This window comes from Erpetoichthys calabaricus, chromosome 7 (assembly GCF_900747795.2).
Source record: "Erpetoichthys calabaricus chromosome 7, fErpCal1.3, whole genome shotgun sequence".
In the NCBI taxonomy this organism is placed as follows: Eukaryota; Metazoa; Chordata; class Cladistia; order Polypteriformes; family Polypteridae; genus Erpetoichthys; species Erpetoichthys calabaricus.
The window spans coordinates 26,713,454-26,728,757 of record NC_041400.2 but is presented as its reverse complement, the minus strand read 5'-3'; the positions used below and the strand labels follow the sequence as shown (position 1 = coordinate 26,728,757).

At 38.4% G+C, this 15,304-nt stretch overlaps 2 protein-coding genes across 3 annotated transcripts in view; both read left to right on the top strand.

Moving 5' to 3' along the window:
• Nucleotides 1-7,716, top strand: part of LOC114655078 (protein shortage in chiasmata 1 ortholog) — a 63,824-nt gene extending 56,108 nt beyond the window's left edge. The window contains exons 17-19 of one of the 2 annotated variants that reach the window (XM_028805974.2): nt 669-818; nt 4,975-5,722; nt 7,337-7,716. In XM_028805974.2, coding sequence (XP_028661807.2) covers nt 669-818; nt 4,975-5,722; nt 7,337-7,434 — 996 coding nt within the window. In that variant the 3' untranslated portion in view covers nt 7,435-7,716. The remainder of the gene's footprint in view (nt 1-668; nt 819-4,974; nt 5,723-7,336) is intronic. The other variant, XM_051929532.1, reaches the window with a different exon arrangement.
• Nucleotides 7,717-10,705: 2,989 nt separating this feature from the next.
• The window catches only part of LOC114654098 (hydroxylysine kinase-like), a 28,476-nt gene continuing 23,877 nt past the window's right edge, over nt 10,706-15,304 (top strand). Inside the window, exon 1 of the mRNA XM_028804517.2 lies at nt 10,706-10,810. The gene's annotated coding sequence lies outside the window, so the exon portion shown is untranslated. The remainder of the gene's footprint in view (nt 10,811-15,304) is intronic.

Here is a 15,304-nt window from a genome sequence, read left to right as displayed (position 1 = left end):
TCATGTTATGGAGGTAGTTAAGGCTTGTTTGGGAGCCATTTTGTGATGGGGTTTCTCCTTTTCATTTTTTTATCCTCTTTTCTTCTTTGCTATGCTGGGGTTCTCTCATTGGAGTCCTGCTTTGCTTTATTTTAGTTATTACCTCAGATTGGTTTGGGTTGAGGGGGTTTTGGATTGTTGTTTTGTTTTCATTTTAAACAAAGCAATACATTGTTGATCTTAAAACAATTCCCGTTCTCCTACTTTGAGCCGATGAAAGATGACAAATCATAGCGTCGCTTTACATGATGTACCTTTGCTACTACAATATCAATGTACTTTTTTGTGAATAGTTTAATGCATAGCACTGTACATGCATCCTTTGTTGGACCCTGCCCAATGAAATGGCTACAAGATGCCACAGTAAATCCAGTATAGTTCATCTACGCAAAGTAAATTATCCTGTTACATTTAATACTTGAGGAAGGCACATGGTGTAAAGGATGACGAACATACTTTATACTGCAATACCTGTATATGCATTCAGAAAAAAAGTCATTAACATGTTTTTATGTTATCCAGAGTGATTCAATTAAAAACTTTTCTTTTGCAAACTCTAAAAATTAATTTGTGCAAAAAGGAAATGCTGTTTGTTACCATTTTGTCTTTTAATTTCTTTTTAATTTTAGGCAGAGCAATGCCTGCTCAGTTTCCCTTGTATTAACTCCTTTGCAGCACAACTTATGTTGAAAAGGACGCCATCACTTGACTGGCTATTTGCGGCAACGCATAGTGAGCTACAAGAGGTTCTTCCTGAAATCCCCAATAAAGCCATAAAGGTTTACATGTTAATTGTTTTGTTCTTAAAGTTTTACAAAATCCATGAAAAAGAAGTTAATTATCTGATCATAAATAGATTACTGATTTATTTACTACATGGTGAATATTTACAAAGAAAAATGAACTGAACAGTTCTTACTTTAGATTTAATTATAGTGAAAAAGAGGTAAAAGAAAAGAGGTACAGAAACTAGGATGCACATTGGCTTCAAAAATTTAATTAATGCAAAATGTAAAACTATGATGATTCCTAATGTGATTTTATGTGAATGAGAGATGAAACTGTAACAAAGATGTAAATAGGTTGATTTGATTTTGACCAAGATGTTGTACACAAATGTGTTCTAAAGTTGTTTTTCTTTGCTGGCCTTCACACAATTTTAATAACGAATCCAACAAAAACTGCACTCATTAAATTTCTAATTGATTTATGATGGGAGATGTGTTATAGTCCTACCTGTGTTTAAAATACTGTACGTCAGAATTAAGTATTGACCTTTTGATTTAAACATGAGGAAAGAAGTATTAAGATGAGAATCTGTGCACCAAAACCGCATGATTAATTTCAGAACAAGTATGGAAAAAATACTCTTATGGTAAGGGTTAAGCGGCAGAGTGCTAGATTAACATCCTTCACCTGACTTCCCGGCCTGATGAAGCACTTATTAATCTACCAGTACCTTTCCACTTTTATTTTTGGACATAATTGCTCTGTAGCTAGCTGACTAGTGTCCTCCAATGAGACTGCTAAATGTGAAACTGTGAAGTCACCGGTCGCAAACAAATTAACATGGTACAAAGTGCTTAGGCAGGATTCTCCACGTTTAAACATCAGCATCGTAGCAAAATGTTAGTTGTTGCTGGAAGCCTGGTGAGAAGTAATTCCTTGCATTTAGAAAAATGTACATTTACTGAGCTTCAGAGATTCAACATAAGTTATGTGACCCTTCTGTAATGATAGCATTCAGAGAGAGAGAGAGAGGGAGACAGTGGATTTACTAAGTAATGCATTTAGCTGCTAGGAGAACATACAGTATGCTAGTGTTCTGGGATATAAGACCATGTTTAGTGAACAAAAATAGTCAGAAATGAAATAATAAAATACTACAAAAGGCAGCAATGCATTTCACTGATGCATCAGAGTTACAGTACCTCAGCTTTGCAAGCAAAAACAGTGCAAAACATTTTTATGTGCTCTTTCATAAAATGGCCAGAGTTGTGGCCCTGAGGCTAGAGATCTGTGCCGGCAATCGGAAAGGTTGCTGGTTCGATTCCCATAAATGCCAGAAGTATTTCCACTCAGTTGAGCCCTTGAGCAAGGCCCTTAACCTGCAATTGCTCCATCCTGGGTATGACGTTATCCTGCATCCAGCCCTGCAAGTAGATCCTCCGACTTGCAGGGAAGACGTGGGGTTGTTGGCAGTGGATTGGCACTCCAGCCACTGTAAAAACCTCCCACTGCTCCATTCAAGCTAGTGTAGTGCTGAGGTGTCACCTGTTGCTCAGCTCTGCTTGGGTCCTAATTTGGGATGCTGAGGTGGTTCATTGTGTGGTGGGTGTGACATTGTGCTGCAGCAGTGCATGCTCCCAACCTCCTCCTTCTCCTCTTCTCTTTCATAAAATCCAGTTCACTACCTAATAAATCATTGTAACTTCATTGACTGTGACCCAGCCAAAATGAAAATAGTTAACAGAAATAGTGTTTCTGGGACAACAGAAAGCTACAGTTTTTATTTGATTATTATAAAATAAGTGTGGCAGGCACCTAGTTCTTGTCTACTATTCTCTTTTTTTAATATAAACTTACCAAATATTTCCAAATGCTTTCATAGATGTGACTTCCAAATTTGTTCTTTCTTGATTCTAATAATTTTGTACTTTGTGAGGCAGACTGTGATACTGTTGTCTCAAGAAACAATACACCAACACGCTGATACAGCTTTGTGGGTGTACAGCGCATAAAACAAGCTTCTGTTAAACATGCCATCATGTGTTTAAAGGCAGTTACTGTGTGTGTTACAACAGACAGACTGGTAAAGCTGTAACCTTTCATTCACTAGCTTGCAGGTTTTGTGAAGAATATTGAAACATTTCATAAGATTCTGTTGCACAATTTCCTGATACTCTAGTTGTACTTGCAAGCTGACATAACTCAGTGATTGTTTACTGTTTATTTTACTAGTCTGAGCTGCCATACTTCTAGCATAAATTCTCTAAATCATGAAAGCATTAAGTCCTAAAACCACCACTAGCCCGAAGACTGTTACCCTTGAAGGATTAAACAATTTTAGTGTCATTTTTGAATCTGGGGAGCATTATTCTTTTTAAAAATCCAAAAGAATGCATAAAATGTGCTGTCTTGGCTCTATTTTAAATTAACCACAGATAAACAGGTGATCTGTAAGCTGGTAAATGGTAGACAATACATTTAAAGACTCAATGAAAGGACTAGATGTTACAGTCCCTGATATTTGCATCGCTTCTAATGGGGCGGGGGGGGGGGGGGGGTGATCTTGAGGGAGGGCTGCTATGAAGAATGGCAGCCAATAGGCTTTACCAGCAGGACACATCGACAGTTGTGTGCCCCAAGTTCACCGGTGTTTCAGCCTTTTATCACAATACACCCTCTGTTGAGGGATGCCCACCACAGGCTGGTCAAGCCTGGGCATGTGTTTAGCGGTTAGGTAATCACCTTAGCTGCCCAAGTGATGTCATCCCTCTTCAGCCATAGCCAGTGACTGGTCCTCTCAGCAGTGTTAGCCAATTCTCTGATAGCCTGTTGATGGGCCTGTCCCCTAACTCCAACCTCTCTAAGTAGCTTCGCTGTTGTACTGGCAACAAAGCCCCTACACCCTATCTCCACCAGGCGCACCTTGATCTTCCAGCCTCTGTCCTCCACCTCAGCGGCTAAGTTGGCATACCGCAGCTTCTTACGTTCAAAGGCTTCCTCAATGGCATCCTCCCACGGTACCATCAGCTCGATGACGTAAGCAAGTTTTCAGAAGTTAGACCAAAGGACAAGGTCTGGTCGCAGAGTAGTTGTTACAATCTCTGTAGGGAAGATGAGCCTCTGACCCAAGTCAACTTGCATCTGCCAATCCCTGGCTACCTTCAGCGGTCCCAGATCTGGGGTTGAATGGGTAGTCCTCTGCTTGTCCCCCTCCCGGACAAATGCTGGTGGGTCCTGGCACACCTCCTGGTTGGTGAAAGGTTGGGTGTTGATCAATTCCGAAACCTTTCTACATTCATTAGTTATGTTGTGATCACGGAGCTGTGGCATGATGCTTACCAGTTCCACAGAAAACACTTCCCAGCTAACTGCACAATAGTTTTGCTTTTTATTTTTATTGTTATTATTATTAAATAACAAGTGGTTTAACTACAGAGGGAACTCGAGCCTGGCAAACTGGTAAGACAACACTGACCTTATCCATACTGCAGTGGACTCTCAAAATTAACGGTAAACAATTTTCTTTTTTTTTTTCTTAAAATAGTATTTTTACTCGTGATCCTGTGATTAACTATAAGCTCATGAGTGGAATCTAGGAAGTGATTTAGAGAATGATTTAATCAAACAAGTCAAAACCAATGATATGCCTTTAAGCACAATTCTAATTTAAGAGTTGTAAGGAAAGTGGGGTAAGACTCCACCACAATAAAATAATAAGGATAAACACAAAGAATATTAACAGCAGGTTGGGAGACACAAACTACCATTCTTTATATAAAGTAAATTAAGAATAAAATTCAACAGTGCCTCATACTGCTGTTAAGATGTGCCTCATGCAGCTGTTAAGATGCAAATAAATGTAATTGTTAGGGCTGTGTATTTAATGTAAACGTGTAGGGATACTGTGTGTTAGAACGCTTGGTTCAGCTCTTGATTGAGAAGCCGTTTGTCTGAAGCTGTCTTCCACATGCCCACCTAAGTTACTTGTCTAGAATTTGGATCCCTCCAAAGCCCATATATTTTGCTGAATCAGCCTGATGCCAGTGTGAGCACACACACACCCTGTAATGGAGTGATGTACTCTTCTGCAACACTAAACTGGGAAAATGCAGGACCAGAAAATGAACAGATGGAGTCCTCATATACTGTTTTGTTTTTTTCTTACTGCTCTTAACAGCTAATGGTTTGTGTTTTGTTTCTGTGCAGCTCTTCACTAGTACAACAGCACTCTACAAATTAAACGCATCGCATTCACCAACACCACAGGAATCTCAGGAAATATCAGGGGACTTTAAGGAATCTTGCTCCCATTGTACTGCTGAGAAAACTTTCCCAACCACATTGGATGTTTCTGCCCAGCAATCTCTAGAAGATGAAATGTGCAGTTCTCAGTACCGTTTGGAACTCAATCAGAAATGTGACAATTGTTTTTCTGAAAATCAACAAATAGAAAACCTGGGAATATCCAACTATACTAAAAATGAGTGGAGACAAAAGAGGATCAGTGTGGCTCCTTTACAAAGTAGTAATATGGTAACCCAAAATGTTTCAAGTAGCTCTGTTCCAAATAAGGATACATGCAACTGGAATCAATTTGTGCACCCTTCACCAGAGAAAGAATACTCAAAATTCACATGCTGTAACCAATCAAGTATTTTCACTAAAGAATTACAAAACTCTCAAGGTACCAACAGTCAGGCATCGGTTCTGCCATTAAAAAGACCACTGACTTACAAGAGTCATACCGCCCAAAGTGCAGTTGATTTTTCTGTTGGAGGAAATGTTGTGTATCGTCTGCCTAGCAAGTCCTCACCTACACAAAGAGATAACTCAGAATTTGGATATGACAAACCAAATTCTTGGAATTTCAGTAACCTCTCTCCAGACTGCAGCAGACTGCATGAAAATATCACAGAAATAAGAAAAGGGATGTTTAATGGATCAGAGAGTGCTGGTATGGCAATTACTATATATTATGTTGTGTTATATTGTATTGTGGATAGTAAGGGAAGTATAGTCCAGCTATGTTACAAATTAACACCTAACCAATGACACCCGCATTGAACAGGAACACACTGAGACAAAGGTGGGCCTGTCAGTGGGTTATTAAAATAAGACTTTCACCCACCCCCACTCAGCATGTGCGGCTTACTACCCCTCCCAAATCAGCAAGTCAGAATTCATTCATATGTTTGTTTCTTCTAAAAAATACATTCTAAGAACTTAATTTCATAGTAGATATGTGCAACATACAAGGTTTCCTGAAAAATGCTGAGCAAGCTATCTAGACGACTGAAAGAAACACGCCACATTTTCACTGTATGGGCTAAAATGAGACATTTAAAACATTAAAATGGAGAATGGCCAAAACAGTATTACTAGCCTTCCAAGAATGAATCAGAAGTTTCAAAGGCAGCAGCCCCTTTCGTCTTAACAGAGTTAATGTTACTTTTACCTTTTCTAGTGTTATGCGTTGTTACTGTCATTTTTTCGCTTTCACGTCATACAGCAGCTCTTTCAAAGACTTTATTCGGTTCCGTTTTACCATCATCCCATCCTCTTCCATCCCAGCACTCCTCTTCACCAAAACTTCAGCAAAAGACCCATTGCTTCCACACACCCCTTTGTCTCAGCTCACCATTCAATGACACTCCACACATCCTCATCATGTTTATTCAGTTTATTTTTATATGGTGCCTTCATTAGCAACCTCTTTCTTCCATACAGCATACCTGCTGTAGCTGGCAGTAAGATGAGGTCAGACCTGCTCAGATTGTAGCACAGGTTTATATTGAAAGTCCTCACCATTTAACCAGAGAAGGTCCAGCTTGTAGTGTCCAAGAATGGGACATGCTGACCAATGGTAGTTTTCTTGTGTGATGTCACTGTCATTCATCATTTTGATACAAAGTTAATTATTTCTGTTGCTCAGTCAGTCAAGATGATGTAACTTAATCTCCCTGGGCTGTGACATGGATGAATTCAGTCCTCATTTCAATGTCTAGATCACTCATTTAGTTTTAATTGTACTGTGCTCCCTTTTTCACCTTTCCACATTCACAAAAAAATCTCCAGTCCCTCTCATGTGTTTTCCACTGAATGTAATGAAACCTGAAATAAGAGGTTTAGGCGAGGTCTCCACGGTACCCAAAAGGTCATAGAACCTGAACTTGCCGTGATTTGCCATGAGATGTAGCAGTTCATACAACTTACATAAAAGCAATACTGTATAGCATTTCTCATTTTATGGAGTCAGGCCACGTCTGACTCCTTTCCACCTCACTTAGGGTCTTCACCTGTTTTCCATTTTTCATCTTTGGATGTGATTGGGCAAAGCAATTGATGCACACAATTTTAAAATGAAACAGTTCTGTTTATTTTTTCATACTATGTGTCCACTGTTTTGGTACCTTAGGATACTGTCTACCCTTAAATAATGAAAAAGGTGACTTACATGGTCATTTAAGAGCTTACATGGCAGCCTGCAGTGCGTGAGTCTCTGAATATGCTCGATATTTCTTGCTTTGTGGCCACCTGATTAAAATGACTCTGTTGTTTCACTTTTCAGGGCAACTGTTATTTTCTCCTCACCAAAAAAGAAAACGTTTGACCTATGAAAAGATTCCTGGTAGGAGTGATGGGCAGACAAGACTCGCATTCTTCTGACAGAAGTGAGCTTTTGTGCAAGCTCTCATGACGGCCCAAAGTATGGATGACAACATTTAGATCAACTGAAGCAGTCACAGTGATTTACTTCATGAGCATCTCAAGGTGTCAGCATCCAAATTTTCTTTATTAATAATTGCCATTCTTCTTCTTTGAATTACATATTTTCCTGATTGTATGTTACTAAGTGTGTTAACTTTCTTAACTTTATAAGAATTGTTTGTGTCATATAAAAGAGTTAAATATTTTATGTCTGAGTGTTTGGTATTCTGTATTCTAATAAATTCCTGGTGCTAAAATTACTGCCAATTTATTTAAATCTTCTCATCTCATTTTCTGAAACTGCATTTCCTGGCGAGGGTCATTGTGGCAGCAGACCAAGCAGGACTACACAGACTTTCCATGTCACCAGCTACAGATTCCTGCTGATCCCAGGGAATTTACAGGTGTCCCTGAGCCAACTGAGAGACATAATCCCTCCAGGATATCCTGGGTCTGCCCAGTGGGACATGCTTAGAGCAGCTCTACGAGGAGCCGCCCAGGATATTTAGGGTCTAGTCTGTCTTGGACTTTCCCACCTATGCCTGCCACTAAACTGGCAACACACCCAACCCTCAGCCTTCTTGCTGGTGGTGAGCACACAAGACAGCTTCATTACACATGTATCTAAAAATGCAAAATGAATGATCTTAATTGATGCTCTTTCTTTTTCCTGGACAGAGTTCTGACCTTCCAAATCAGAGTTGGACAACCAACTTGAGGCCAGGAGTGCTGTTGTGTGACTGTGTAGTTTTGATACATGCAATGTTTTAACTAGGTACCAGTCCTTGTCAATAGTGACTTGACATATTTTATTTATATGGTGTGACCTTATGGCCCTGAACTGGATAAGCAGGTTAGAACGCTGAAGGTTAGCTAATGCTGTCATTGGACGAGCTCAACCAGTGCAACTCTTCAGCACATACAAAGTACCATTTGTAGTTTTAAGTGGGTCTTTTAACATTATTAGGTTAACGTCTCTGCCTTTTTTATTCTCTGTGTTAATACAGTCTTCTTTTCTTCTATAGTCTTTCTGTTTCCTTTCATAATCTGAAGACTCTGAATCAGGTTGATTAGCAAAGATAAATAACCCCAATATGGCAAGTCCCTGAAGCTGACTACTGGGGTAGGTTAGGGTTTCCCTCCGAAACTAAATAATGTCTGATGAAAAATAAAATAAGCATTATGGGAATTGTTAGACCTAAAATTTACAGATTTATTGAATTAAATACCATTTTTAAGTATAAGACTTACTGACATTCTACCGTATGCACAACATGTTTTGAAAATCAATTTCCAAAATGTGACATCAGAGTATTAAGCATTGGTTATGTCAAATATATGCTTTTAACACCAACGATTTGTTAATATCTACGTGCATCCATCTTTATGCTGTCTTTATTCCCATTTGAGATATCCAGAGCTGACTGCAGCAGCACTTGGCACAGACAGAATCTGCTGGCTGACTGAATACGGGCCCACTTCAGGATGCACTCTATGTGTCATAAAGGGACTCATTCTAATACTTAACTGGAGTTCAATGTGAACTTGAAGTTTCATGTCGTCACTCTGGTTTTCTATAACATTTTTTGTGTTTGTTTTTTTTCCTGTTGTTTTTTCTTAGTGTTGCCATCTACAAAGAGACTAGAGCTTTTGAGAAACAGGAAAGCTGCCCTGTTTAAAACAGCATATGAATGTATACATTCTGCCTCTAAGGTCAGCACTGCAGAGCTGTCTTTTCTCTGTTACAGATGACACTGGTATTTGTTGTATATTTATGGAAGAAGCCAACTGAGGACCTGTAAGGTGTTTGTTTCTCACACTACACACTCTGATGTACTTCTCCTCTTATGCAGTTGTCCAGCTGGGCCTTCCCCTTCTTTTTCTGTCCTGATCAGGTCAGTTCACCCTCTTCTCTAAAGACAGTAATAGACACCTTTGTATGAAATCTTCTGTGTCTTGGCAATCTGTCACATGGAATATCCTTCATTCTGCAAAAAAAAACAACAAACCGAGATGTTTCTTGAGAGAGTTGTAGTTGTTTCATTTTGTCCAGTTCTGAACCCGGAACTGAATTTTAGGAGTGGCATAATCTGCCAAACCAAGTGAACAGAATCAACAGTTTTCATTGGTGCTAATGCAATTACAAAGACTTCTTTAATAACAAATTACAATTTATACATGACTACTTAATGATAAGCTAAGGGGCACTGAAGGAATGGCTGCTGAAAATGGGGCTTTGCAGTCATTTGTGAGTAATAAATTAAAAGTCAGGCATTTTAAGCAGTAATAGCCATTAGCAATACCAGTAATAACTGTCTTTTTAAATCAGTTTAATGGTATATTGATAGAAAAAAGTATCAACTTCTGCCAAAAACATTAACATTTCTGGGTGTGTCCAGAATTTTGACTGGTACAGTACTTTAGGATGTTTAATCTTCCTTTCATGAATTTCAGTTTTACTCGCTAATAACATTATCCAAGACAGCTTACAATATACAATTGGTTACATTTGTTTTGTTTTTCCAGTTGGATCACAGACAGTTAAAGTGACTTGCTCATGGTCACACAGTGTCACAGTAACTGGATTAAAACCAACATCATCAGGTTTTGAAGTCCAAAGCCTTAACTACTCTCCCACACTGCCTGTACACATAGACTTCGGACACACTTGACATTGGAGCTTATCCCAGTAGTGCCAGAGCAACTCTTACTCAAGCCAAAGAAATCTTAGGCATCTCACGGCAGATATCCTCGGAGTACCGGACACAAGCTGGGCCACAATATGGTTCTGTTAAGGATGCTTTCAATTTCCATTCTACAGTGTACATTTCAGCCTGAAGATCGACACCTTGAGGAGGTTTTAACCCTTATGTACAGTTCCTCGGAATGAATCAGTTTTAAGCGGTTTTCTTAGCAAATTGTAATCAATGTACATTTTCATTTGAATATGCTTGCTTTACATGTTCAGCCCAATTCATCTGAATCCCCTATAAATGAGCGATTGCGACTGGCGCCATATTTCCAGTCCAGAGTTGATGCCTGGTGTCAATTTGTATTAAGTGGTTTCATTAAATTTATAAATCTACTTTTTTAGTTTTCACAGGACCACGGTGGTAAACGATGCTATGTTCAATACTGTACACAGAACGGAGCGCTAACAACTGTCACACGGAATGTCCCAACAAGGACACCGTCGCGGATTTCCGCGATTCCTGCCGGCGCTGTCTTGCTGGTTTCGTAAACATTCCCATTCCATTTTTTTTTCTCCATTTCACACTAAGTTAAAGTTTATAAAGTGTTCGTGAATGACTGCAAGGCAACTGTGACGGGAAAGGTAACCGATGCTCTCGTGTAACAGATGTGTGGCGTGTTATACTCATTTATTTATTTATTACAGAAAACCAAATGACGAGATGTGTGAGGAACTGACGGATGCTTTGGTGATGGGTCTCTTCTGCTCTTTCTCCTAACTGCTCGCCCTTACACTTTCCTTTCACAAGTCAAACTCGATACATGTCAACGAGAGGTGTTTTGCTTTCTTTTTTCGGTACTCGGTTAGTGTTCACATGCGCCGCACAAGCTTTAACTAACTTTACTGCAGGTATGCGCTGTGCAGTTCACCGATAACACACTCACCCATGAAGTTAAATCTATTTTAGAATTTGTGAAAAAGGACTTAGGAGGACTTGGACTAGAAAGTCCAACCGGACTCTGAGTACTGGTAGTGACTGGTGATTCGAGGAGAGTTCGTTCTTAATGGAAGACTCTTTTAAGTAAATTATATGAACCGGTTTAGCGAAGTTCAAAGGGAGCGCGAATTAAGCACATGTGTATCCTGCGAGGTGTCGGCGTCACGCTTTACCAACTCGGAAAAATCAGTCGAACAAAACAAAGTTACCATTAATGGCTGAGTTATGACATAAGCGTGACCTTTCGCCTTTCCATTTGTCAAAATAAAATGTACAGTCGCGTAAGCCGGGAGTTCCATTTTTGATTAAATTAATTTGTAGCGAAGTGATGCACATTTAATATGCTCATTTGGCTGCTTGTTTCTCCACAAAAATACCGTTTGCGGACCAATTGACAAATCCATGACGACTTCGCAATACTCCGAATAGTCCTATCAGTAACCGGCATGAGCGGACTGAACTGGGAAGGTGAACGTCACAACTCGGAGCTCCGAACAGTCGCAATGTGAACAAAGAAAAAGTGGATGTCTCGACTCAGTCCTTTCGTGTGCGAGTTCGTACCCGAGAAACAGTCTAACGATTCTCGTGAACTTGATTAAAAATCGAATTATGGCGAATTGTGTCATTCTTATTCACGTGTGAATCCGTAATGAAACGTGTGACTTTAAATATGCATCATAAATATGTTTTAATGCTTTGTGTATAGAAACAGGACAATGGCATATTAATGATCTTGTTAAATATATAATTAGTTACAATTTGTTTATTAATGTGTATATTTACATACATATGTACATATATCAAAATAATATACACGTTATGAAATTGTTTGTGATGCAATCAGACTGTAAATGATTCAAAAGAATTAATTCACTTAAGTATTCCGAAAGAATCAAATCAGTAAAGTGAAGCTAAATGCGCATCACTAGTACTGCAGTGAACTTTAGCGTGACATTGTCGTTTAGGAGTGTTTTCTTTTTCATGTTTTATTTTTAATTCAGTATTATATTATTTTCAAAAACAAGAACATTACAATGGCATGACAGTCACGCAAAGAATAACAACATAACAGATACAACAGATTACTTCAAAATGAATACCAAATATAAAAACAACAAGCAAAACAAAACCAAATTCAACCCCCACATGTTATAATGCTTATTTCAATAAGCATTACAAGCAACAGTTAAGTACATTTTAAGTGAAATCGACAAAATTAAATAACATTTACACATAACAAATTACTACACATGGGTGATTCTAGGATATTAAAACACAAAAATGAAAAAAAGTGGGGAAAAAAGAATTAAAAAGTAGAAAGATATATTTAACTTTAATGTAATATATTCTTAAGATAAAGTGGCCATTGTATTAATTGCTTTTTTATTTAAAGTTTTTTTTCATAAAAATGATAAAATTAGGTTTTCTTGCTGGAAATTTACATTTATGAATGTGAACTTTTTCAAAAGTAACATTAAGAAGGCATTTTCAATGCATTTTACAAATCTCCATTCTTATGGAAATATGTCATTACTTCAGATAATTGACCTGACAAAATTATCTTTGTGCCAACATTTCAAGTGAATCTAGTATAACTCAAGACTGACTTAGAAGAGGTTAAATGTCCTTAGTTTTTACTTGTAAAAAACTTTCACGTTAAATTTGTAAAGTGAGTTCATATTATTTGTGTGTTGTCATACGTGATGTACAGCGTGTCACTGTGAAGCCACTATTAAGCAAATGTAAATTTTTAACTCTGAAATGCTAACAAGAAGCTTTAATTTTCAAATTTTATGAGTGCATAACACATGTGCACTGGTGCCCCATCCATTGATGGCTCCTGGCTTGTCCCCAATGTCACCTCAAACCTGGAGTAAGCATATCATAGATTGATTATTGGATAATCGGTATGTCATCATGAAATATTGTAATGACCCTGTGGGACAAGAGTGGAAGAGAAATGGATTTAGCTCTCTGCTCAACACTGAATATAACTGGCCCTTAGAAGGACCTTTGGTTTCTTCTGTGACCAGACCGACTACCTCCTTCATCAGCTGCTATGCAATGCTTCTTAGGTCCTCTGGGGCTCCATGCACTCCTGGCTGCTTCATCCCTGTACACCAGCCCCTCCTCACAACACTCACCCAAGGTAAGAGGAAACCCATCTGCCATACCAGTTCTAGGAACCGACCCAAACCTAAGGCTTACAGACAGCCATGGAACCAGACATATGGACTTTAGCAGCAGAGATGCATATCCCAAGTGGTTGTTGAAGCACTGCATGTGCACCCAGAGCTGCTTTTATGGTAGTCTTCTCGTTTTCTGATAGTCATGCCACCTGAGGAGAGTGTGTCCCTGTCATGTCCAGACCAAGGGTGTTACTGTATTCTCCACCATTTCCATAATCACCTTTAATTTTGTGATTTGAAGCTAACATTTAGGACTTATAGGTTCTTTATTGTCATCTATGCAGAGTAAAGTGAATTTCATACTAGTATGTGTTAATCAGTATGTAACCCTCTCAAAGATCAGTACACTTAGTGACACAGCTTCTCAAAATGAAGCTTATCACACCATTGCACCATTAATGTAAAGCTACTTTCATACTTTAAAAAAACATTTGAAGAGTAAGTTTTGTCTGGTGCTGAGCCGATGCCAGACATGGGGTGTTTGAAATGTGTGATTCTGTCTCAGATAGTCCATGAGGTGTGCCTTATTTTGTAAAATACTCTGCTTCAACTTCATGTCATAGTATATGCTGTCAATCTAGAAAAAATACCTAAGACAGTGTAAAATGTACAAAAGGAACAATTAATTTATATAAACATGAAGGGTTTGAACCAAGGCAGAGTGCTAAGTGTCAAAGCAAATGAAGAAGAAAATCGAAGTTGCCCTGTAGCATCTGAGTGAGACAGGCTTTGCACTTTATATAATCTGGGTAGACTCCAACTTTACATCTTTTAGTAACTCAGGTCAGGTGGCCATCTCACCTTCTGTAAAATCTCTCGAAACATCTTGTGTATCTCTGTTTTTCTTCGCGCCATTGATCTTTCCAAATTCAAATTAAAATGGCAAAGATTGGCCCTTAACAGCACACCATGGCGTTTCTGGTAAGATAACGTACTGTTGAGCCCATTGTCTTTTGGGGGGCTAGGGTGCCACTTTTGGGTTATCTGTTTTCTGTGGAGTAATGGTCTCTCTCAGATGTGATAACCCTCTGGTCTGATGTCAGCCTGAAGAGTCCAATTTTCTGGCCTCTTGCTTCCCACAACTAGATTGACAATCTGTTGTCAGAGTTATGAATTGGAGTTTCCTCCCGAGCAAAATAAGGTAAGGCTTTAAAAAGGCTTCACTGGCCAGATCAAGCCACCTTAGCTTGTTTAGAAACATCCTCACCCTAGTGGCTTAATCCCAGTTTAATTGCCTGCATTGGCCTTGCAAATACAAAAAGAGATTTTAGCCTTAACAATAAGCTTAAATGTACCAAAATATATCTCAAAAATCCCACAAGAAGAGGGTAACCGTAAACCTCAGCTTGTGCAGAGATGGTCCAGCAAAAAATCCTTTTTTTTTTTTTATTAAAATTTTATCAAAGATTTCTTTATTAAAAATAAAATTTAACAAAATATCAAACAATACAAAGAACACCTCAAAAGAGATGCAAAGGAGTTGCTTAAGAGGCAATTCTAAAGGAAACGATATCCCAAAATACAGTCCAGTAATTAGAATCATTAAAAAAGACCAGATAAATCAAGAAAGCCAGAAAATCCAAAAGAAAATAATAAAATACTTGCAATTCCTTAATTAATCAAAGACAATAGGTGTTTTGTCACCGTAGGAACTTTGTTTTCAGGAGCCAATGTGAAGAAAGCTTTAGAGTGTGTTGTTAGTACACCCGTTAAGGAAAAAGTAGAGCAGTGCAGCAGAATAATCTGTCCAAACTGACTATTAAAAATGTAAAAAAGCTGATTCTGGAAGTGATATGCAAAATAAAAAAGTATTGCAGCATAGCATAGCTGGAGTAACACAAAGCTGAAATTGGTGCAAGGAAAAAAACAAAAGAGAAGAACAACAATAAAATACTTAACAACATAATTAACAGAAGATAGACAGGACACAATTAAACAACATAAATGAAA